We start from the raw sequence: 23,019 nt of genomic DNA on the forward strand, positions 1-23,019 counted from the left end.
GGCCTGATGATGCTATTTCTAATGCGAGGCTCATTTATGTGCTTGGGCCTAACCAATCAATGACATCCATCCCTTCTCTAAGGTCCATTAAACTCACCTGCGGGCTCCGGCTGGGGCTGGGGCTGGGGCTGGGGCTCGCAATCGCAGATCTACTGCCATACCATATTTTCTCCCTCGTGGTCTCGCGGTCTCCCGGAGGAGATTTAGCTGTTGTGGCTCGATGAGGCTGGTCGCCGGGCTCCTCGCCCTCTGCCTGACGATCTGCGCGTCGTGGGAGGCCAAGGCCGTCGACGGTGCCGCCGAGGCCAACAAGACCAACAAGTTCCGCGCTCGCGAAGCCAGCGATGACATGCTCGGCTATCCCCATCTGTAAGCTTGCCTCTCTTTACGTCTCCTGCATAGATCACAATTCTCCATGTATATTATCATCGGAATCCGACCTATTCCTTTCTCTATTTCCTTTCTGAGAACTAATAACTGTCTCTCACCCACCATAAATTTGTTGGATTTTGTAACATCCATTCCCCTATTTCTGCTTTGTTATGAATATGGATGCCTAATAAGAATGCTCACTCTTGTTATCTTCGACCGCTTGACTGGCAATCCTGCGTATCTCGTCATGGGGTGTGGGTGGGGGTGGGGGTGGGTGTGGGGTAATTACATTTACACTGGCTACTTTGTTTATTGTTTTACGCATCAGGCAATTGTGTTAATTAAGTCACTTCCGGAAGCTTTACTAACAGATGCTGGTACGTTCCTACAGAGATGAAGACTCCTTGTTGAACAGTAAATGTCCAAAGCATGTTGAGCTAAGATGGCAGACGGAGCTTAGCTCCAGCATTTATGCAACCCCACTAATCGCTGATATTAACAGGTAATGACCCTTAGAATTTTCACATGTTGTATGTTATAATTAATTTGTGCTTTCTTTTTTCTTGTTTTTTTTTCCTGACAGTATGGATCTGCAATTAAAAATAATAACTAATCTGTCAAATTCATACTGTTACAGGCTAAATTGACATAACTTGCTTCAGAATTTATACATGCTTACTATATGGGGAATGCACAAAAAGAAGCATTAGTTTCTCCTCCACATATTATGCTTTCTAATGCTGATTATATCCCTAAGTTATCTTCCAAAGATATTGTTCTTGTGCATCAGTATCACTCATGATTGGATTTAGTTAATTGCCAGATAAGGATAACTTGCATGTAAGAATCTGCAATGTTGTTCTTTATCAGGCCGATCATTTTCAGCATTCGTATTTGATAAGAATGTACTTAGTGACTTATGAGTATATTTTCTGATATCCATGTCTTTTCCATCTTATGATAGTGATGGAAAACTTGAGGTGGTGGTTCCATCATTTGTTCATTACTTGGAAGTTCTGGAAGGTGTTGATGGAGATAAACTACCAGGTATCTTTTCATTTCTCTCTTAGTTTCGTTCTTTGATGAATTCCTACTGACAAAGTTTATCCAATCAAAGAAAGTGAACAATGCACATGCTTTTTAAAATTTAATACTGTATCTGATCTGTGAGAATTGCTAATTGTACTTCTTTACACATACTCCATGTTGGCTATAGATTATTTAATTCCATAATGGCATTTACTATCTCCAAGATTTTTAAACTTTTTCTAGGCTGGCCGGTGTTCCACCAATCAACTGTTCATTCTAGTCCTCTCTTGTATGACATTGATAAGGATGGTACAAGAGAAATAGCTCTAGCCAACTACAATGGTGTAATAAACTTTTTTAGGTAACTTGCTTAACTCTTAGTTTTGGTTCATCTGAGCATGTGAATTTACTACGATATTTTTTTAGGATATCGGGCTATATGATGATGGATAAATTAGAAGTACCTCGTAGAAAAGTCCGAAAAAATTGGTATGTTGGCTTGCATCCAGATCATGCAGATCGGTCGCATCCGGATGTTCATGACGATCTACTTGTTCAGGAGGCATTTGCTACGAATTCAATATCCAGTAAGTAATAAGAGTTGCATTACAATATAGCTTAGCATTGTCTACTGAATTACTCATTTATACTTTATGCTCTCTTTGAACTTTCATGTGACTGTTGTAGTAAGTAAATGCATCATCTGTCTTGAGAATACACCTCTGTTGCACTCTTCTCTCTATTCTTTTAGCCTGATGAAGTTTATTATGCTTAATGACATTGGGATAGTTAGTTAATCTCTCCATCTTGAAGCTAGCTGGAAAGTTTTACTAACTAACAGAGTTTGTTGTTCTAAATAACCTCATGTTTAGTCTATAGAGGTGCGTATGTGATATAGTCCTTTTTATGGTACAGATATCAATGGAAGTGCACCTTTGCTAACTAATAAATCAAAACCTGGACAAGTTGGATCCTCAAATGCATCCAAGCCGGTGGATGAAGGGAAACATGATTCTTCTCAAGTTGATAAAGATAATGGCTTGGCAAACATTGTGGATAATACCACGAAGCACAACATGTCTCTGGAAGTTGTTAATGCTGAGAAGGGTACAAGCCGGAGACTTCTTCAGGACTCTAATGGAAATGAGGACCAAGCAGGAAAAGCTGAAATTCATGTCAGTGATGCTGGGAATCAAGCAGCAACAGTGGAAAATGATGAAGTTCTGGAAGAGGCTGCTGATTCGTCTTTTGATTTATTTCGTGATGCAGAAGATATAGCTGATGATTATGGATCTGATTATGATGATTATGCTGATGAGTCCATGTGGGGAGATGAAGAATGGACAGAAGAGAAACATGAAGAACTAGAAGATTTCGTGAATATTGATTCGCATATCCTATGTACTCCAGTATGTGTGATATGTTTACATTTTCTTCCTCTTTATTTTGTCACTTTTTTATTGTTTTGCAAAAATTTAGTAATGGGTAGCTATCTCCTGTTACATCTAGGTAATTGCAGATATCGATAATGACGGTGTACAAGAGATGGTTGTTGCAGTGTCCTACTTTTTCGACCGCGAGTAAGCTCATTGTTGTTTTGCAATATAGTCTTTTATATGAAGGACTGCTTTACAATGACCCATTAAGGATGACTAAGATGTTTAGGAAGCAGTTCTGTTGGCATGTTGTTAGTTCATCAGAAGGTGCACTGCTGTGTATTTCGTTCCAGAGTATGTTAACCTTGACAAATTTCTAGCTGGTTGATCGACCATGCAATTCCTTTTTCTGGCCAGTCCAGTATAAAATGTTCATTCTTACATGAAGGTTGTGGTCATGGTCTCACTTTCATTTTAACCACACCTTATGTAAAAGTTTACATTTATATTACACAGAAGCAACTTGATAATGGTTGTTATTAAGTTTTTGACTCTTCCTTTTTTTCTGTGGTTTAATGTTAATAGCTGCTAATAAATTGACAGGTACTATGATAACCAAGAACATTTGGCTGATTTGGGTGGCATTGATATTGAAAAGTATGTAGCAAGTGGCATTGTCGTGTTCAATCTTGATACAAAAGAAGTAAAATGGACTGCAGATCTTGATCTGAGTATTGATAGTGGAACCTTCCGGGCTTATATGTATTCTTCTCCTACTGTTGCTGATTTGGATGGTGATGGGAATTTGGACATTCTTGTTGGATCCTCATTTGGATTGGTTTATATTTTGGATCATCTTGGTAAATATCTGGGAATGCTACATAATCTCTTCTCTAGGCCATCACTGAAATTTTTCATGGATAATATCTGGTTATTTGTATTAACATATATCTCTGTTGTTGTCATGAAAATTCTATTGCTATGCATTGGTTTTCTGGTCATTGATATTGTATACTACATCCTTTATCTCTATTATTTGTGTTCTCACTGTGGTTTTATCCAGATAAGCTTATGCTTTGGACCGTCACGGTAATTTGGCATTTAGATAAGTTTATTCTTTTATTTTCTTTGATATTATTCATGTAACCAGGTAATGTGAGAAAGAAATTCCCACTTGAGATGGCTGAGATTCAGGGAGCAGTGGTAGCTGCAGATATTAATGACGATGGTAAAACTGAAATAGTTACAGTTGACAACCATGGGAATGTTGCTGCATGGACTGCACAAGGAGATGAAATTTGGGAAGTGCATCTTAAAAGTCTCATTCCACAGGCAAGTACCTTGCAGTTATAATTTATCTATTTATATTCATATTGGACTGTCTGATGATATGGAAGCAAAAGGGAGAGGAGAGAAAATGTGATTCAGCTATAATTAGATTGACAGGTTGGCAACTGCACTTGGGTTTAGTTGTGGAGCAACATCCTGCTCCAAATCATGATATAGTATTTCAATACATGGAAACTTTTCTGAGTGTAGTCTGTGCCACAATTATGTACAAGGGCCCCACTTGCCTATTTAAACTTTTAGTAGCAGCATCATTGTTGTGCCACATTTTTTATGGTTGCAGCATTTTTCTGTAATACTAACTACTAGACTCATGTTGTCAAATTGGTGCCAGGGTCCAACTGTTGGTGACATTAATGGAGATGGTTATACTGACATTGTAATCCCAACAACATCAGGAAACATATACGTTCTCAGTGGAAAGGATGGTTCATATGTTCGGCCCTTTCCTTATCGGACACATGGGAGGATCATGAGCTCGGTTCTCTTGGTTGATCTGAGTAAACGTGGTGAAAAGATGAAGGGACTGACTCTTGTTACAACCTCCTTTGATGGCTACTTGTACTTAATTGATGGAGCAACAGCTTGTGCAGATGTTGTTGACGTTGGCGAGACCTCGTATGTTATGCCCCTTGGTCATCAATATTCTCTTCTGGGGAACTAAAAGTGCATTTGAAATATGCTTTGTAATTTGTATCTTTACTAATGATAATTTTAAAAATCACAGATACAGTATGGTGTTGGCTGACAATGTTGATGGTGGAGATGACCTTGATCTTGTTGTCACCACCATGAATGGAAATGTTTTCTGCTTTTCCACTCCATCACCGCACCATCCCCTTAAGGTAGATTCTGTTCAGTTCTTAATTACTTAAGGTAGGACTGTAATTTCTGCTAAGTTTTGATTTGTTATCACATATTAAAATGACAGAACACAAGTGTGACCTTGTTTAGTATCGAGCTCAGGTTGTCCAAGTTAAACTGAAAACCTGTTACTGTTGCCTGAACATAAGATTGTTGAGCATCGTTATATCTTGAATGAGCGTTGGTCTATGCTGTATATTAATCTCTGCTGTTTCCTTACAGGCATGGAGATCAATAAGTCAGGGGAGGAACAATGCTGCATATCAATACAATCGTGAAGGGATTTACATATCACACTCATCCAGGGCCTTCCGTGATGAAGAAGGCAAACATTTTTGGGTAGAGATGGAGATCATAGACAGCTACAGGGTACCTTCAGGGTCTCAAGGACCTTATAATGTCACTGTAAGACTATTTCTTCAATGATCACCACTTTAATATCTTTATTATCCAATATTGTTACTCTTGTTTAACATCTTTCATGCTTACTCAGACAACTTTATTAGTTCCTGGGAATTACCAAGGAGAGAGACGGATAGTGGTCAATCAGATTTATAGTCAGCCTGGAAAGCAGCGTATCAAGCTGCCAACAGTGCCTGTAAGAACTACTGGGACAGTGCTAGTGGAGATGGTTGACAAGAATGGGATATATTTCTCTGACGAATTTTCACTGACATTTCATATGCATTACTATAAGCTACTGAAGTGGCTCATTGTCCTGCCGATGCTAGGAATGTTCAGTGTGCTCGTCATACTGTGGCCACAGGAAGGAGCAGCATTACCATCATTTTCACGGAACACAGATTAGTACTTAGTTTTTCAATTTCACATGACTAGCATCATTACCATCTCACATTATTTGTAAATGTCAGGGTTTAAGTCCCATTTCTCTGCAGCTAACATTTATCTTTCGCTCTCTACAATGACTATCATGCGGACCCTTTAGCTGTAAGGAGGTTGACTCATTCTGATATTGTTTCTTTTATTTACATAAATTTGTTATCTTCTATAAATTTGTTATCTTATAAGATCAGATTCAAATTACGAGTATTATTTTGGTTTCATGGTTCCGTTCTTTTCTTTCAGTTCAAGATGACATTCTTTTAACCCTTTGTAATGTATAAGTTAATATAGCAAGCTACAGTCTCATATATGCCTTTGTTGACCAAGAACAGTTTTTAAAATTCCACTGGTTTTGGACTGCTAAATCTATCAAATTGATCCACCAGATGAACAGGCTAACTGCAGTACTATCTTATAACGTGGGTTATATTGTGAGAACTTTTTTAAGCCCTTGTGTCCTTTTATCATATGCTTTATTTAGAAATTCAGCATCTATGCTGAGGAATTTTCTTTTCGGATCCTGATTCAACTTTGAATGAAGTGCTTAATCTGAACCCTCGTCGTTGGAGAAAGGGCTTGATGATGATAATGAGTCTACTCGTAGTTGTTGACGTTACCTGTAGTTATGTCAACGTGTAAAATGATGAAATGCCTTTCTCAGAAGTCTCAAGTTCGATGATAACTTCGTAGCACCGCTTCGTCTCACTAGCAGATAAAGTAAAAGTAGATGCAACATGCAGGTTTTGGAACCTTGTGTTTAACTGCAAGAATTTGAAGTTGGCACAAAGAACCATTGTAACACAGTTTATAATTGCAGGAAGGAATCGACAGAGTTCTGTTAAACAACCTCTTAATAACTTTATTTCCACTATTTAGAGCAGATTCCTGACTCATCAGCCGAATGCTGTTCTGGTAAAAAGCTGATGATACCTCTGGGGAATCATGCAAGAAGCCATTCCCGCCGTTGGCCCACCATTACCTGCTATCCTTCCTTCATGCTGCTAGTATCTCCCTGTTCAGAATAAATAGCTACATTTCTTATTCAGTTTGATGATGGCTGCATTCTTACATCTTCCTCGGTGCTTTGCTGACAAAGCTTTAGTTGACATTATTCCTAGCTGGGAGAATATGACCTCGGTGGTAGCATAGAAAAATCTGGTTACAAAGATGTGCAACTGCTAGACAGAGAAGTAACAGAATTCCTGCAGGTCTCAAAAGAAAACAACCAGTAGTCTGAGCATAGAAAGGACATGCAGCCTTCATGTTCAAACCCCACCTTAAAACCACACCAAACCACAGTGACCGCAGCATCTAAACTAACAACTCTTTATGTTATAGAAAAGAAAGAGCTGTACATCCTAGGCCAAGAGAACAGAGCATCTTCCTAGGATTTTCCAACTGACAGTAATAAGTGTTTTACTGTGATCTTCAATCAATTCATAGTTTGCATAAATTGCGGAGCAGAAGAAAAAAAAAAGGTTCTTTGATCTAAGATTTTAACAGACAAGAATAAATGTCTACATGTGTGGATGCAGCACCTTGCACCCGGGATGGGCCATACAAAAACACAAGTGATGGTCTACCACAGTTGTTGTAAATAATTTTCCAGACTTGACATTGACAGGATTTTTCTGCAAACCAATTACAAAATGACAACCACAACAGAGATCAACATAGGGCTTTTGAGGTACCCAGACATTTGCTTTTAATTTTAAGGTACCCAGACACTGACCATCCGACAAATTCTACTTTGTGTAGCAAACTAGTTGATTCACAGAATTCAGAGTTTTTACAGAGTACAGACAGGATCTAAAGAACCTAACACCGAAAGAGGGATGTTACTTCAGGTGGTCCAGATATAGCACATTATGATATTATTTCAAGTGTATTAAGCATTTAACACCAGTCTTCAAATGAAATCTTTTCTCAATTATCTCAACTGTGGTTATCAATCACACCTCCAAGAAGTTACCTGAACATGCTCACATCTTCACCACTCAAGTAAAAATCAACGCATCAGGGATGCAGAGCCTTAATCAATTATTCATCTTCCTTCTTTAATAAGGATAAGCCCTCCTCTTTTGTGTACCCTTATAAGTGAACTCCTCAGGAAATAAGATTGAAACTTTCACTACTAAACTAACCAGCTTTCTTGGAGTGAGCAGAATTAGGATTTAGGGAACCTTCAAAGGAGATTCTATTAGTAGTCAGAAGTCATCCCCTATTCTTGCCATGCTGATATCGCCATAAGAGAATCCTTATTGTACGAATATGAACATAAACTACAATAAGAGAAAGTCTCACAGTGCAATTTAGATCTATAATCCACAACTCTTTTGCCTCAACTTCCAGATAAACCTATAGTTCTTCCAGCTTTTAACACACTATAATTGGTATTCACTCTTCTATTCAAAGTTTCTGCTTTACACAATTTTCCTTTGAGGTGACTAAATAATTCCTGTAAGGCTGTTCCATCAACAGTGTATGCTTTACTCAGTTCAGTTCCACAATGTTCTCTTTCTCCTCCTCCATCTTCATAATTGCTGTAAGTTCTGAGAAACGAACTCAAAATGCGAAGCAACAAAAAAATATCGAGATCACCTACTACCCCCCCCCCCCCCCCCCCCCCCCCAAAAAAAAAAAAAAAAAAATTGATACACCAACTGAAAAGAAAAAAGATTAAAATTCACTCCAGAGATTTTCCTTTTCAATGATCCACCAAACAAGAAAAGATGGAATGATCTTATAAAGGAATATCTAACGTTTGTCATCAATCAATAAGTAAGCACTCTGCCGCTGATACCGGTTATGCTAAGAGAAAGAAAAGATAAACAAGAAGAAGATACGGAGGTCGCCTTCTTCGTTATAGAAGTCATCAAATCCAAACATAGTCGAATACTGACAGAAGAAGAGAAGAAAATTGAAGAAAATGAAAAACACTGCAATGATGAAAAGAGTTACTACACGGCTCGCACCACAGCAAGCTAATTGTAATTGTTGTTTATCATGAGAAGACGTGCTGGAAGGAATCCCATAGGAGGAGTTATAAAGAAAGCATATACAAAGAGAGTAAAAATCTTTCATGTCGGTCATAAACCGATATCCTTTACAATTTTACCTGGATCAGAAGGGCTGGAGGACGGGCCTCTTGCCGAGGCGCTTGATCTCCTTGTCCATGCGGCCGGTGAGCATGAGCCCGAACATCTTCAGGTCGCACAGGAGGGACCAGAAGGGGTGGCCGAAGGTGGCAGGGGCGTTGCCCTCGACGAAGAAGTGGCTGTACCAAGCCAAGGCGTAGCCCAACAAGGGGCCAACCAGTAGCAGCCAAGCCCGGCCCAATAAGAGTGAGGAGATGAGGCAGACGAGGCCGGTCAGGGTGCCCAAGAAGTGCCACCGACGGGTCGACGCCTTGGAGTGCTGGCTCACATAGAAGGGCCAGAACTCCTCCAGGCTCCGGAAATTCATACTCCCCTTCTCCTTTTTCTTTCTTTTCCTCCGATCACAACAACAACGAGGAAGAGGAGGAAGAGGAGGAAGAACTATTGGATGGATCTTATCCGGGAAATTTGCAGAGAAAGGGAAGGAGGAGGAGGAGGAGGAGGAGACGATGAGCCGATAAGAAGGGTGGGTTTCTTTGAGATTATTTTATTCCTTTTTTTTTTTTTTTAATTTGCCTCTATCACTTGGCATTTATAATAAATATTTCAGCTGATGGGAAAGGGAAAGGGAAAGACGAACTGTAGACGGAGCTGATCCGGGACTATTGCCATGAATTTCCCTTGGGCTGAATTGATTTGTTCTTTGCTTGGTGCTTACAGCATCCAGGTGTCGCCCCTCGCCCCTCGGCGAGGCCCCTCGCCCCCATCTTAAAAACTTCTTTTTTAAAATTAAAAAAAAAAATTGTTTTCCCCTTTATTATCGGATTCGACTCAAATAACATAATCTAAATAAATCGAACTCAGACCACGTTGCGCCACTTGGCAGTTGGCACCCCGCCAAGGAATTGAATTAACCGGATTTAATAGCTCTTCACGTCCGTCTCTCCAGAAGCTTCACCTCGTGGCCTCTCTATATAAACCCCCTCCTCTTCTGTTTTTCTTCCCTATATCTTCATTTGATCGACCGAAGAAAAATCGAGATCCTCTTTTGAGTTCCGCCACGGTACGTCTCTCTTTACTTCCGGTCGAAATTATTCAAGAGAAACATCATTGGTTTTAGTAGGATAATCCTTTTGTAGGTAATTTATGTGAAAATTATTAGATATATAGAATCTTCGATTCGTTCTTCTCTCTTCTTTATATCTCTCTGGATCAAGTGATTTAAGTGTCGGGCCAGATATCGTCAAGGAAAGAAATAGTTGTATTAGATCATTTACCTGGAGAGGAGAAGCGATTAATTTATTGGATATATAGATCAAATTCTTTTTCTTGTTTTTAATGTTCTAACCTGTTCATTATCTAATAGCTGCGCTAATTCTTTATTTGTTTCTTTTTCTCCTTCTCTGTGTCAGATGTCTTACTCGAGGAGATCGAGGTCAGTAATCTATAAGCATAATTTTTTTTCTTTTTATTTAATTTCTATGATGCTGAGGCCATTGGGTTATTTGTACTTTTATGACACGCAGGTATGATTCCCACTCGCTCTCTCGCTCTCGTTCACCAGCCAGATCAGTTTCACGATCTCTGTCAAGGTCTAGGAGTCGCTCAAGGCATTGTTCGACCCTTATGCTTATGAAGTTCTGATTATTTGCTTTATGGTTTGTTCAATTGACTTGGTTTTGCTGATATTTTCTTTAAATTGGCCTCATATAGGAGCGAGGATTCAAGTGATGCAGAGAATCCTGGTAACAACTTGTATGTGACTGGTTTGTCAACTCGAGTAACAAAGGAAGTACTTGAGAAGCGTTTTGCAAGTGAAGGAGAGGTATTGCTGTTTCTTCTATCCATTTCAATATTTTTTTGTAGTATGTTTTCTGAACAAATATTAAAATAAAATTGCTCCTACCAAACATCTTGGAACTTGGATAGTTTCACCCTTTTTTTTTAGAATATAAATTATAAAAACATTGTTCTCTAATAGCTTAGGTTTTTATAGTAGTGGGTGAGTTAACACTTTGTCATTTGTCTTTCTAGTGTGCTACCTTCATTTTTGGTTAAATTGGTAGCTTTATAATCAAGTGTCGAATTATGTTCTGATGGATATCTCGTTTGAGAACTATATATTTATTTGATTTCTGTTCTTTACATGGTCGATCAGGATCAGACACTATGCATGTACAAGACCTTATAATTTTATAAGGTTACTATATGCACTGATTGTAGAAGTTACCGATTCATAAAGAGGTCATCTAATGTAGAAGAGTATGTGATGTTAGCAAGGGAACTACACATTGTACTGGGAAAACTTTTACATGTGTTATTACCTCTTTGAAATTTTGAGGCAAAAAATTTTCTACCAAATGCGTACACGTAATATACAGAATCTGTTGAAAAAAATTGTGATCTTTCTTCTCTTTAAGAAGTACAGAAAAGGAATTATTTATTTCTCTATAATGGAATCTAGATGGGAAAGCTCTACAAAATAACTGACGAGGACCCTTGGGATTGGAAATTGTTGACCCATCGTATATGTTTGCTTTGCATGACTTGTACATACCAGTCATCAGTTGTTGGATAACATTGGCAAACAATTTTATTTTGCTTTAGTTGTAGGTTGGTATGGAGCTTCAAGTGGTACTTTCTTTTTTCTGATTAGTCATTTTTTATTCTCTGCAGGTTATTGATGTCCACTTAGTAGTTGATCCTTGGACAAGGGAATCACGCGGCTTTGGTTTCGTGACAATGGCCACAATAAAGGAAGCCAACCGTTGCATCAAATATCTGGATAGATCTGTCTTAGAAGGTCGAGTAATCACTGTAGAGAAGGTAAAGTGTTGGCATTTCTTCATTACAGTGTGGAAGCTGGTTCTGCCTGTCATTTTCATATTTATACGTGAACGGATTTATTTACACTTATAATCTGATGCTTCTGCCTGAGAGATATTTTGTTCACCTGAAGTTTGTGAGCAGCAGGGTAGATGTCTGTAGATGATCTTCGTCGAACTTCAAAAGCCTTTCTACAACTTTAACAATCAAATCAAACTTCCTCAAGCGAATACAGACCTTATAACCAAGGGTTGTATGCCCTGCATTATTGTTCTTTCTTATTCAGTCTGCAATGCTAATTACTGTTTTTCTAATTAATTTGAGGATATAATTATGACTATAATTGTATTCTAACAATGCCTTCTTGCCCCTTCAGGCAAAGAGAAGGCGTGGTCGAACTCCAACTCCAGGGAAGTACCTTGGCAGAAATGGTAAGCTGCTTGCAACATTCAACTTTTTGGTGACATTTCTTAAGTAAAATTTGCAGCTATACACTGCTACTTGTTGAATATAATTTTTATTATTCTCTTTCCTGAAATAACTTCTGTTAGCTTGTAACTGATTGCTTTTTATTAATGTTCAAGCACGCCGGAATTCTGTGAGCTACTCACCTGAGCGGAGGGGTCGGTACAGTTACTCTCCCTACTCATCTGAGAGGGATCGATCCTACTCCCCATACTATCGGAGGCAGTCATATTACCGTTCACGTGAACGTTCACGAACTCCATATGGTCGTGACAGTCGGTCACCTGTCAGCAGGCGGCGAGGCAGATCCTACTCAAGCGACCCAAGATCTTATTCTCCTGATAGATCTGTTTCACCCTACTATCGTAGAGGTTACTACAGCAGTAGAGGCAGAGGAGACTACTGTAGGTCTCCTGATCGATCTGTTTCACCCTATTATCGGAGGGATTACTGTAGCAGAGGAGGTTATGGCAGGTCTATCTCTCATTCACGCAGTCCTCTAAGAGCGAGGAGATACTCTAGGAGGAGGAGCTACTCCCGCAGCATTTCCCCGAGGAAGCGTTCGAGGAGCATCTCTCGCAGCTATTCTCCTAGGGTACGGAGGTCAAGGAGGAGCTATAGCAGAAGCTATTCCCCTGGGTGCAGAAAGAGGAGGAACCCATCGCGCAGCATATCACCAGTTGGAGTTAAAAGACATTCTAGAGAAAGCTACTCCCACAGCCGTAGTGCTTGCTCTCGCTCGAGCTCTGATTCAAGGAGTAGCACTCCTAGATCTAGATGGCGCTAACTTGCGAAACGCTGTGTTTTCCAGATAATAGAAAACGTTTGTCTTGTCCTTGGTTAGTTATTATGATCAGTACAAACTATTTGATCGACTTTGTATTTTTCATGCCGTTTCTTTCACTCGTGTATGGGTTGCTTGGGAGTTGCGGTTCTTATGTCACAGTTTGTTTCTGATATGCGATGATGCTTGTTGCCTTGATACTTTGTCGCAAATTCACAGGTACGTGCTTCTAACTTTGATGGAGCCTCGTCGACTTCCAGGAAATGAATTAACCCGTTGTACGTGCGATTACAAGCTAATGATGCTACAAGCTTCTATATCGCATGATCCACGATCAAGTCGAGATTATGTACATATAGTCATGTAGTCACAAATCAGAGATCACATATGCTGCTCGAGATCTGAACACGAAATATATGTACGAAAATTATTTTGAGACCAAGTGATATATCATCTCATTACAGTAGGTATTTTTCCTACATTTCCGACATAATAACAAGCTATTGAAGAATATTGTGGCTCTCACGCGTTTGTATGAGCTTTACTCCGACCACACGTGAGGTTCACTTATAGTTTTCACTGTAGCTCACTTGGCATCTGAATCTGCCGTCTTCTTGTATTTGAACCAATTGGCAATCAAGAGATAAACTAGGAAGTTCAGAAAGCTGAGTACAGCAAGGAGCCAGAAGAAGTAATCAAGGTGACCTCGATTGAGATTGTCCGGAATCCACCCAGGCTTGCCGTTCTTTGTAGTAATACGTGTGACAATCGTGACGAGCAGAGTGCTCAGGTAGTTGCCTAGCGCCACTGTGGTGAGTGAGAGAGCTGAACACATGCTCCTCATGGCATCAGGTGCCTGATCATAGAAGAACTCCAACTGTCCAACAAAAGTGAAGACCTCTGCAGCCCCCACAATGAAGTACTGAGGAATTTGCCAGAATATAGACATGGGCACAGCATCATCCTCGGAGTCATATAGGTTGTGCCTCGCCACAATTCTGAGCCTCACAACCTCCAGAATCCCAGCAGCCAACATTGGAAAGATGGAGATGACAAGGCCAATACCCATCCGGGTCAGCTGGGTGAAGCCCCTTTCCCTGCCAGTGAACCTGCGAACCGCAGGGACAATAATACGGTCATAGATCGGGACCCATACGATGACACTGATGGTGTCGAAGATGGACAGTGAGGCAGCCGGGATCTTAAAGTGCGGACCCATGTGAGGATCCATGGTGTCACCCTGGAGAACGAACATGGTGCCCATTTGACCATAGACAGTTGAGAAAATGATACCACTTGCCCATATAGGAAGTAGTCGCACAACGCTCTTGAGTTCCTCAACCTGGGTCACCGTGCACAGCCTCCATGGGTTCACTTCACTTTTGCTTTTGTCCTCCTGAGTCTCTATTGCTGCCTTGTCAAGGAACCTGAGCCCACGACATGAAGTGATTATGTTAAATATTTTGTAAGGTACATTCAATTTTAAGCAGCGCTTTTCTGCAGTCAGATGAAGCAAATGGAATTTTATAGGAGAGTTTTACAGCAATTAGAGCTCATACCATAGTCATCAAGATAGGATATAATACTTAACCTCTAACTTATATGAGAATGAGATAGCTACCATTGATAATTCGTGCATAATATTATCGTAGAAGTATTTTCTTTGTACATCCCAAGTAAAAAAGGAAGCCGGTATGTCCTATGAGTTTCAGAATACTTACTTGAGCTGTTCAGTGTGCTCAAGCTTGCGACTTCCATCTATTGCAGGCTCCTTATCTGTGATTTCGTACAGTTGTGACTTGTCAGTTGGTATCTTAACTCTGTATTTCCTTAGTGATGCCACAATAACCTGGGCGATACGAGTAATGGGGCTTCCTCCAGGCTTCTGGTGCCTATATAACGGAGTGCCAAGAAAGAAGCTCACAACAGCAATAGCCATTACTACTGCAGGGATCCCAAAGCCCCAACCCCATCCCACATTTGTTTGTATCCACACTAGGACAGAGGCAGCAACTAGGGCACCTATGTTTATGGAAAGGTAGAACCAGTTGAAGAAAGAGCTCTTCCTTCTCTTCTCAGATTTATCAGATTCATCAAACTGGTCAGCTCCAAATGAAGATACACAAGGCTTGATTCCTCCAGTCCCTAATGCAATGAGATAAAGAGCTATGAAGACTACCGCAGTTTGTGCATTTGTTGGATCACATACACCACCTTGGCAAGGAGGCTTCAACCCTTTGACAGATGCTGACATTGTCAACAGCGTCAAACCCTGTAAAAAATGGAGTATCAATTATAAGCTTCATAGTCCATAGTGTTAGAATTCAAGGTAATATATTCTTTAAAATTCTTACAAAGATGTAGATTATCATGAAGCTGGCAATTGTCCAATATCTTCCAAAGTAGGTATCAGCTAAGAAGGCCCCAAGGAGAGGAGTAAGATAGCATGTCCCCGACCAGTTGGTGACATTATTGGCTGCTGTACTGTTCCCTTGGTGGAGACGAGTCTTCATGTAGTTCACCAGGTTGGTGCTCATCCCATAATACGCCAACCTCTCACAGCATTCATTTGCTGCAAAGAGACATCAAACCTCCTTATGTCTTGCTACTAGGAATTAGGAGAGGATAGTATTATGATACATGCACCCAAGAATTTGCAAGTGCCATACCCAGAATGTAGGGGCAAGCCCTCCAATTGCCAGTGTTCTTCCTGACAGCAGGGTTTCCTCGGAGATCTGTTGTCCCATCTTTAGTATACTTCTCTTCAACATCTTCCATAGTTTCTTCAGGTTTAGTAGTCATCACAGTTGTCGTATGAGTGGCTCACCTATGCTTTCAGGCCGAGAGATGCTTCATTCTTCAAATAACCATGGGCAAACATGAAAATTACAGTAAGACTAGATTCCATTAACAGTTGTTAAAAGGTACAGACTGAATGTCCTCATTAGCCTACAATGATACATTCATATGTATCCACCTCAGATAATCAAGAATGGAAAGCAAATAGATGTTTTTCCTGATGAAACAGAGTGAGTTTGCTAGGCAAGGGACACTTGGTACATCTATATCAAGTAATGATCACAAGCTGCAATTTTCCATAATGAAGTACTTCTCATATACTGTTCCCTTAAGGTTCATCTTCACTCTATATTTCTGCAACATGAAAGGCTATCAGAGTGGCTTTGTTTTGGCTTGGTACAAAAATAGGAATTCACAAGGAACTACTTACTTGTTCATTAGTACACAGAGTGCTGAATAATTAAGAATCAGGGGAAGAAAACTCTAGACATGAAGCAGGACAATGGTTAATAACAGACATTAATAATATCTTTTTTAACCCCAGAATCATATTTGAACATATATGAGAGAGAGAATTATAGGAAAAGCTCTAGTTTACCTCCTCTAGGAACGGCAACCTCAGACCCAAGACTACAGATGTTTGCCTGAGTAGCGGAGAGGACAAAATTATTGATGGCAATTATATGCTTGACACAGCGAACAGAACCATGTGAGTACTGGTTCCAAGCTATAAGATCATAGACAGAAGAAAAGTTTAAAAGAGGACAAGGCACCCATTCCACTACAATAGAACTCTTTTCATGCGAAGGGACCAATGGAGCATTTAGGCGACCTGATTCTAGGAAAGACGTGATTGTCACTAGTAACTGCATCTCTTTAGCTGTATTACCAATATGAAAGGTACTGTTGGATCATTAGTACTTGTTCTGAATGGTGACTGGAGGAATCGAGCAATTAATGCTGGAATCAAATGGTCTGGTGCTATGGTGATCATTGGATTCAGTTTGTAAGTGGAGGTTGACCAAGATTCCAATTTGGACCACCAATACATATCTTGGGTATTCAGTCACCTGTGGCATGATATCCATGGTCTGAGCTGGCAAATTTGGACTACCTAACCTAATTATTAGCTGTTTGGACACACCCAGTACCAAAGATAATCCAAATCCCCCGGAAGCCGATCCCCTTGATCCCAAAACAAAACAAAACAGACCGAGATTGGATAGACCCAAATTGTCCAAGTCCTGACCTTCGTAAATTAGATGGAGAGGAAAGGTAACCCAAAAAAAAAAAAAAAAAAAAGATTTTGTCTATCATTATAAGATGGATTAGGGGCCAACATCGGGATAGGGGGAGAGTAGCAGAGAAGACTTTGAAGCCTAACGAATTGCTTACGTCGGCCTTCTGTCATGATCTCGTAGACCTGAACAATCCTTCCATATCTGATTTGTTTTGTTTTTTTTTTTTAATCTTTAAGAATGTGAACAATTTTATCTATAATTCCAGTGCGAATTAAGGACATAAAACACAATCACTGACAGATTCATTGACCAAGTAAAAGAAAACCATACGATATTCTGACGATCTGAGAATTCAAATTGAAAAGAAAGAGAAAAGAGAAATAAAAGAAGCAAGGAAGAAGAGAAGGGAGTGAGTGAGTGAGTGAGTTGATGTGGTTGACTTACCTCCTGAAAGGATCAGCAAGAGCGAGGCAGGGGGACGAGGTTACGACTATCGCAGAGCAGTCAGGCTGCTAAAAAGAAGAGAGATGTGAGTATCTTGTACGAGGTGAAAAGATTAAGGAAGGTCAATAAATTATTAGATGTGATGCTGCGAATTTAGAAGGTCAGTTTTTTGACCCCGAAAAGAGAGGAGATTCGATGAATGATTCAAGATTCAAAACCGCCTGTCCAATAAATCACTCGAAGCTAACAAAACAATTCGATTTTGCAACGGTCGATTTCAAAGCCATAGAGTAAAAAACGGGGAGAAGATTCAGTGAATCTTCCAATTCGGAAACAGGGTGTCTACCAGAATCACCCGGAGCACCGATTTAAAACCCATCGACAGCAAATATATTAAATAAAAAAATGATAAAGTAAAAGGGTTAACAGTTCATACTCACTCACACATGGACCTTGGTGTGGTGTGGAATACTCTTGAGAAACCCAACAACTCCTCCCAATCTTTGAGGGGAGAGAGAGAGAGAGAGAGAGAGAGAGAGAGAGATATGAGGGAACCTTAAAATAGACGATGCAGTTCAAAGCTCGGTTTTCTCTCCATCTGTCGTTTTTATAGTCGTCGCTCATCAGGAAGGAATTCAGGATAGGAATAAGAATAGAAAATGAAGCTCTCCGTAACGCCTAAAATGACACTACTACATCTTGATTAATAGTAATACCTTTCTTGCCGTCATTGTGGGGATGGCCAATTGGTCATATGGCCCATATCCCATAGGGATTTAGATTCTTTTTCGTAACTTGGACGCTCTCTCTCGGAGACTGTAATAATAATGTATAATGTGGACGCCCCCCGATTGCCTCGTGGCGCAGATGGCACACATTCCACACAAATCTGGCGACTGGCTGGCGAGGATTGATTGTCATTGATTGCCTACATTCTGATACATACATAACATTAGCCTTGATTTCAATCATTTATTTTGGGCCAACGCCTCTTTACGCGAGCCCACACCATATTTATCCAGCCCAAAGTAGGAGAACATTTAGTTCTTAAATTTACTTTTTCCTTTTTCCGTTTAACAAAGTGAGAGAAAGTTAGGAGTAGCACTTGTGATTTGGCTGCCAGGGATTTATATTTATTTTATATATATATATATATATATATATATATATATATATTGGGGGCGATATTTCGATGAAGAGGAAGCTGTTTCGTCCACTCAAACGCTTAGTAGCAAAGAAATATGTGTTGCGTAGCAATGTTGCTCTCTCAGTTGGAGTTCAACCAAATCGCAATCTCAATTTTACCCCTTTCTGGCTACTTCCCTTTGAAAATTCCGAGGAAAATGTTGTCATTCCAATGCTCGGTTGTTGCTTGCAGTCAATAACTTTATGCTGTCAAGCTTTTTGTCTTTTATCTATACGCCAATTACTTTATGCTGACCGCTTAATAATGAACTTTAACACTGTATGCAGGATTCATGTCGTATTATTAATTCCCCAAGGAAACGTAATAACACGCACTTCCTCCATATTCCATATAATCAATCCTCATGAACCAACCATTTTGATTGGCGTTTCGACAAGAATTTTGCTAATTCCCCCCCGTTGAAATCTGATTCAGGTCCTGTCCTACTCCCTTTTTAACTAACTTCACGTAAACTTATATTTGGTTCATATTCCATATTATTAAGACTTTTATGTGCAAAAGTAACATACTTTTTGAGTTGCGACCATATTTGTTTTTGAGATAGATTTTAATATTTGCATCAACGGCTAGTAGGAGGCAATAGAATAGAATGGTCCAACAAAGGTCCCATAACTCAACTATGATGCGTGCTAGCTACTTGGCAGAAGAGAAACTTTTTTCTTTTACTCAATGATTGGCATATTGTGGAGCCTTTCCTCAGGAAACAAAGACAAAAATAAAACAGAAAAAAAGAAGAAGACGTGGATTACCATCTTAAACTTGATCGCATATCACAGTGTATATTATGTTGACAAAACTTTAGGTTATATATTTCGCCAGGAAGAGGATATCTAGAAAGTTTGCAATCCACACGATTTGATTTGATTTTTTTTTTTTTTTTTTTTTAAGGAGAGAAATCTACCTAGAACACTTTGACAATTCTGATATCAAAGTGCAATCTATTAGTAAAAAATAAATAAACTGTAATCTGTTAAAGTCCCAACAGTTCTGGTTCATTGAAACCGTCATCTCAACAAATGATTGTTTAAATATTTGATGACACGCATATGGCCGGCATTGCCATTGGATTGCATTGATTTCCAATTTTAACTAAACAATCCAACTCTAGGCTATTTATCCAGATTCCGGAGTCGTTGGTGTTTAAACCAAGTGGCGACAAACTCCGCCAAATGCCAATCACACGCCGCCACTCTCTCTTCCTTTGGATCTGGGCAAGCGAATTAGATAGATAAATAGATAGATAGAGAGGCAGCCATTGACACCTACGGGGATAGATTCCTCTTACTCACTTCTCGCCTTCTCTTTGCGTTGTTATCCGCTTCTTCTCTTCTCCTTGGAATCACAACCTTCGTCTCTCCTTTCTTTAACTGGTCTTGGTGTTGGTCTTCTGGTCCAATCTTTATCTGGGCTCTGTAATTATTCCTCTATATAGATTCCATTTGGGTTCCTTTGGTCCTTCCTGTTTACTGTTTAGGCCTCGCCAAGATTTATCACTAAGTTCCTCTATAGCGTGCATTAGATTGGTGGGTATTGTATTGGGTACTCATAATTCTTCTACATTGCCTCTTCTTCCGAGAGGCAGACCAAGCTTTCTTTCGTTTCTAGTTGGGTGAGTGATCAAGAGGAGGCATTGTTGAGATGATGATGGAGTCACGGATGCAAATTCTCCCATCAAGAGATCATAACTTCTCCAACGCAAGTGGGCTACTTGGCCCGAAGGGGAAAGTGAAAGGGATAGGGGGTGGTAACTGGAGCCGAGAGGAGAACAAGCTCTTCGAGGATGCCTTGGCGCACTTTGACAAGGACACCGACGATAGGTGGGAGAAAGTGGCGGCTACTATTCCCGGGAAGACGGTAGGGGATGTGATGACTCACTACCGCGATTTGGAGGCCGATGTGAGACAGATAGAAGAAGCCGGTTTGATGTCATTCTCAGGCGCCGGGTCTGGGTCTTCATCTTTGATACTGGATTGGGAGAATAACCACGGTTTCCAAGGACTGAAGCAGCCGTTTTGCGTCGGCGCGAAGAGATCAGGGGAGAAGTCATCGGAACACGAGAGGACGAAAGGAGTCCCTTGGACCGAACAAGAGCACAAGTGAGCTTATTTCAATGAAACCCCGCTTGCTTTCTTATGTTCTTCAATCAAATTAGATGCACACATATATAAGCATCTTCTACTATCAGAACTATAAAGAAGCATTTCTTATATATATATATATATATATATATATATATGCACTGTTTGTTATACAATTTTTTTGTTTGCTCTTAAACCTATTGCAGGCTTTTCCTGATGGGTCTGGATAAATATGGAAAAGGTGATTGGAGAAGCATATCTCGGCATTTTGTTAAGACCAGGACTCCCACCCAAGTGGCTAGTCACGCACAGAAGTACTTCATCAGGCTTAATTCAGGTGGCAAAGATAAGAGGAGATCCAGCATACATGACATCACAAGTGCTAATTTGCTAGACAGCAAGCCTTCCTCACCATCTCATTCATCTCTACTTACCACGCAATCCAATTCGGTAGCTGCACCTGCAGCATCCGTCCATGTAGCGCTAGCAGTTGAAGCAAAGCAACATGGCAGAATAGCTAATGGCTTCAATTCATCAGCCATTGGTAGTAAATTCATGCAACCACCTGTTGGAATAACGCCATACGGGATTGAATTAAGAGCTCAAAATACATTCCACGGTCATATTCGTGGCTACGGATGCCAGCCATAGCATGCTATTTCAGATGTAACTCCTCGCTCTCTGTCATTCGGACAGCTAACATTTCAAGATCGAAGGGTTCTCACTTAATATATTTTGTCATCTTTGAGTTGGCATGGACAAATAGTTAGTTGGCTGCCACTGCTTTCTTGCTCGGAGAAGATTGCTGGGTCTTTGCTGCTGCTAGTTAGTCAGATTAAATATATAGAGGGTGGCATTTTCCAAATGTCCTCTGTATATTATCCCATTGAGTATGTAACTGTAACAACGCAAAAAAAAAAAAAAAAAAAAAAAAAAAAAAACTTAAGCTTGACTCTGGTAAATTTATGTTGGAATGTGTGCTGCTGCTCTTGCGGAGACTTATTTCCATGTTTCAGGTTTCGGTTATATGATCACTGGGTACACAAAGTGACAGATGATACGTGTTCCTGCTCATGTGCTTCTTCTCCCCGGAGGCTTTATGATGTCGCTTTTGAAATATGAATTGAGGAATTGTACGTTTTGGTTTCATGTACCTCTAATTCTTTAAACTGAATCTATAGCATCCTTGAAAAAGTGTACCTGTCGTTCGCAGTCTGCTGTACATTACCTGATCCATATGCCATCTTCATCTCGTTTGAAAATGTACCTCTACTCTTTGTTTTTCACTTATTTCTTGTTCTTCCTTTCTACCAAATGTAAGAGCATTAATTTATTTATTCTGATAGAAAATATGAGAAGTATTGCATTTAATACAACGCAAAGCATTGATGTTACTCAGTTCAGAACTGACAAGAAATAGCCCTTCAAGTGGTTATTTGCTGATTAAAATTAAAAAAAAAAAAAGTAAAGATTTGCTCTGTGGTATTGGGATGGCAAAGTCATGGTAAGCTAGCTCTACTCTTCCTTGACGTTCAAACTTTTATCCAAGTCCTCAGCCAATCTCCTGTTGGCTTCACTTTTTCTTGCTTCTTTAAAACGAAATTTCATTGCGTTGAATGTTGATAGTGCTTGACCGGCCAGTAAGACAACAATTGAGGACGAGTAGGAGTTCCATTAGCTTGGCATCTCATGCTTCTTTTTCTGTCATTCTTTCTCGGTTCTGCTCTTCTTTTTCTTCACGGAGGTTGCCTGACGCATTACAGAACATCGTTATCCTGAATAGAGCAACACTTATTCAGCATTACTTGTCTTCCTTTTGTTATTCCTTCGATGGTGTCATCTAATAAGCTCTTACTTTTCTTGTAGAATTGCTCTGTTTCAGAGGGCCGGCCAATACACCTCTAACACTTGCTCTTACTAATTGTCACTCTCCAATTTGTCAGACAAGTAATGTGTATTCCTGTCATCTTACGGAGTAGCTGTTTCACCATGCTGAAATTTCTTGAACAACCCTGCTGTTTCATGAGTGAGCAAACAATAAAAAACCTCACATCACTATAATGCTGTTGGGTTTCCTTCTTCAGCTCCCCTCCCCCATCTTCAACTTTTTTTCCTTCTTGCTTTTGGTTACTGTGGCTGCATTAGTCATTACTGAGGAGGTAAGTCATATAAAGAATAATCTCCATACTTCTGTTGATTTCTCAACAAACAATTCTCCGGTAAGCGTTTACCACATTTAACTATTC

The 23,019-nt window shown here is 39.9% G+C and overlaps 5 protein-coding genes across 14 annotated transcripts; 3 read left to right on the forward strand and 2 right to left on the reverse strand.

Moving 5' to 3' along the window:
* The first annotated feature begins 96 nt into the window (after positions 1 to 96).
* Positions 97 to 5,959, forward strand: LOC140765434 (protein DEFECTIVE IN EXINE FORMATION 1-like). The gene is made up of 13 exons (XM_073104519.1): positions 97 to 369; positions 764 to 874; positions 1,337 to 1,419; positions 1,645 to 1,762; positions 1,828 to 1,988; positions 2,317 to 2,810; positions 2,911 to 2,981; positions 3,381 to 3,637; positions 3,928 to 4,109; positions 4,459 to 4,742; positions 4,852 to 4,969; positions 5,211 to 5,393; positions 5,482 to 5,959. The coding sequence occupies exons 1-13, from the start codon at positions 221 to 223 to the stop codon at positions 5,794 to 5,796; spliced, it is 2,526 nt and encodes an 841-aa protein (XP_072960620.1). The 5' UTR covers positions 97 to 220; the 3' UTR covers positions 5,797 to 5,959.
* Positions 5,960 to 6,584: 625 nt separating this feature from the next.
* On the reverse strand, positions 6,585 to 9,629 carry LOC140765862 (uncharacterized). 2 transcript variants are annotated; one of them, XM_073105151.1, is made up of 2 exons: positions 8,950 to 9,626; positions 6,585 to 6,843 (listed from the first exon to the last, which is right to left on the reverse strand). In XM_073105151.1, the coding sequence occupies exon 1, from the start codon at positions 9,294 to 9,296 to the stop codon at positions 8,955 to 8,957; it is 342 nt and encodes a 113-aa protein (XP_072961252.1). In that variant the 5' UTR covers positions 9,297 to 9,626; the 3' UTR covers positions 6,585 to 6,843; positions 8,950 to 8,954. The 2 variants fall into 2 exon arrangements, with proteins under 2 accessions (XP_072961252.1, XP_072961253.1); XM_073105152.1 differs by lacking the exon at positions 6,585 to 6,843 and adding an exon at positions 6,850 to 7,033 and having other exon boundaries at positions 8,950 to 9,629.
* A 254-nt stretch (positions 9,630 to 9,883) lies between these two features.
* Positions 9,884 to 13,202, forward strand: LOC140765842 (uncharacterized). The gene is made up of 7 exons (XM_073105111.1): positions 9,884 to 9,992; positions 10,342 to 10,364; positions 10,456 to 10,539; positions 10,643 to 10,754; positions 11,606 to 11,755; positions 12,132 to 12,186; positions 12,340 to 13,202. Exons 2-7 carry the CDS (start codon positions 10,342 to 10,344, stop codon positions 13,005 to 13,007), a joined length of 1,092 nt encoding a protein of 363 aa, XP_072961212.1. The 5' UTR covers positions 9,884 to 9,992; the 3' UTR covers positions 13,008 to 13,202.
* Positions 13,203 to 13,398: 196 nt separating this feature from the next.
* On the reverse strand, positions 13,399 to 18,154 carry LOC140765840 (protein NRT1/ PTR FAMILY 8.1-like). Of its 9 annotated transcripts, XM_073105109.1 has the most exons (7): positions 17,925 to 18,074; positions 17,489 to 17,553; positions 16,402 to 16,447; positions 15,674 to 15,861; positions 15,359 to 15,576; positions 14,726 to 15,276; positions 13,399 to 14,431 (listed from the first exon to the last, which is right to left on the reverse strand). In XM_073105109.1, exons 4-7 carry the CDS (start codon positions 15,804 to 15,806, stop codon positions 13,591 to 13,593), a joined length of 1,743 nt encoding a protein of 580 aa, XP_072961210.1. In that variant the 5' UTR covers positions 15,807 to 15,861; positions 16,402 to 16,447; positions 17,489 to 17,553; positions 17,925 to 18,074; the 3' UTR covers positions 13,399 to 13,590. The 9 variants fall into 9 exon arrangements, with proteins under 9 accessions (XP_072961210.1, XP_072961209.1, XP_072961205.1 ...); XM_073105108.1 differs by lacking the exon at positions 16,402 to 16,447 and having other exon boundaries at positions 18,044 to 18,154; XM_073105104.1 differs by lacking the exon at positions 16,402 to 16,447 and having other exon boundaries at positions 17,929 to 18,079.
* A 1,666-nt stretch (positions 18,155 to 19,820) lies between these two features.
* On the forward strand, positions 19,821 to 22,018 carry LOC140765613 (transcription factor DIVARICATA-like). The gene is made up of 2 exons (XM_073104782.1): positions 19,821 to 20,791; positions 20,980 to 22,018. Exons 1-2 carry the CDS (start codon positions 20,334 to 20,336, stop codon positions 21,422 to 21,424), a joined length of 903 nt encoding a protein of 300 aa, XP_072960883.1. The 5' UTR covers positions 19,821 to 20,333; the 3' UTR covers positions 21,425 to 22,018.
* The last annotated feature ends 1,001 nt before the right edge of the window (positions 22,019 to 23,019 follow it).

This window comes from Typha angustifolia, chromosome 8 (assembly GCF_048772165.1).
Source record: "Typha angustifolia cultivar Huaian chromosome 8, ASM4877216v1, whole genome shotgun sequence".
Classification (NCBI taxonomy): Eukaryota; Viridiplantae; Streptophyta; class Magnoliopsida; order Poales; family Typhaceae; genus Typha; species Typha angustifolia.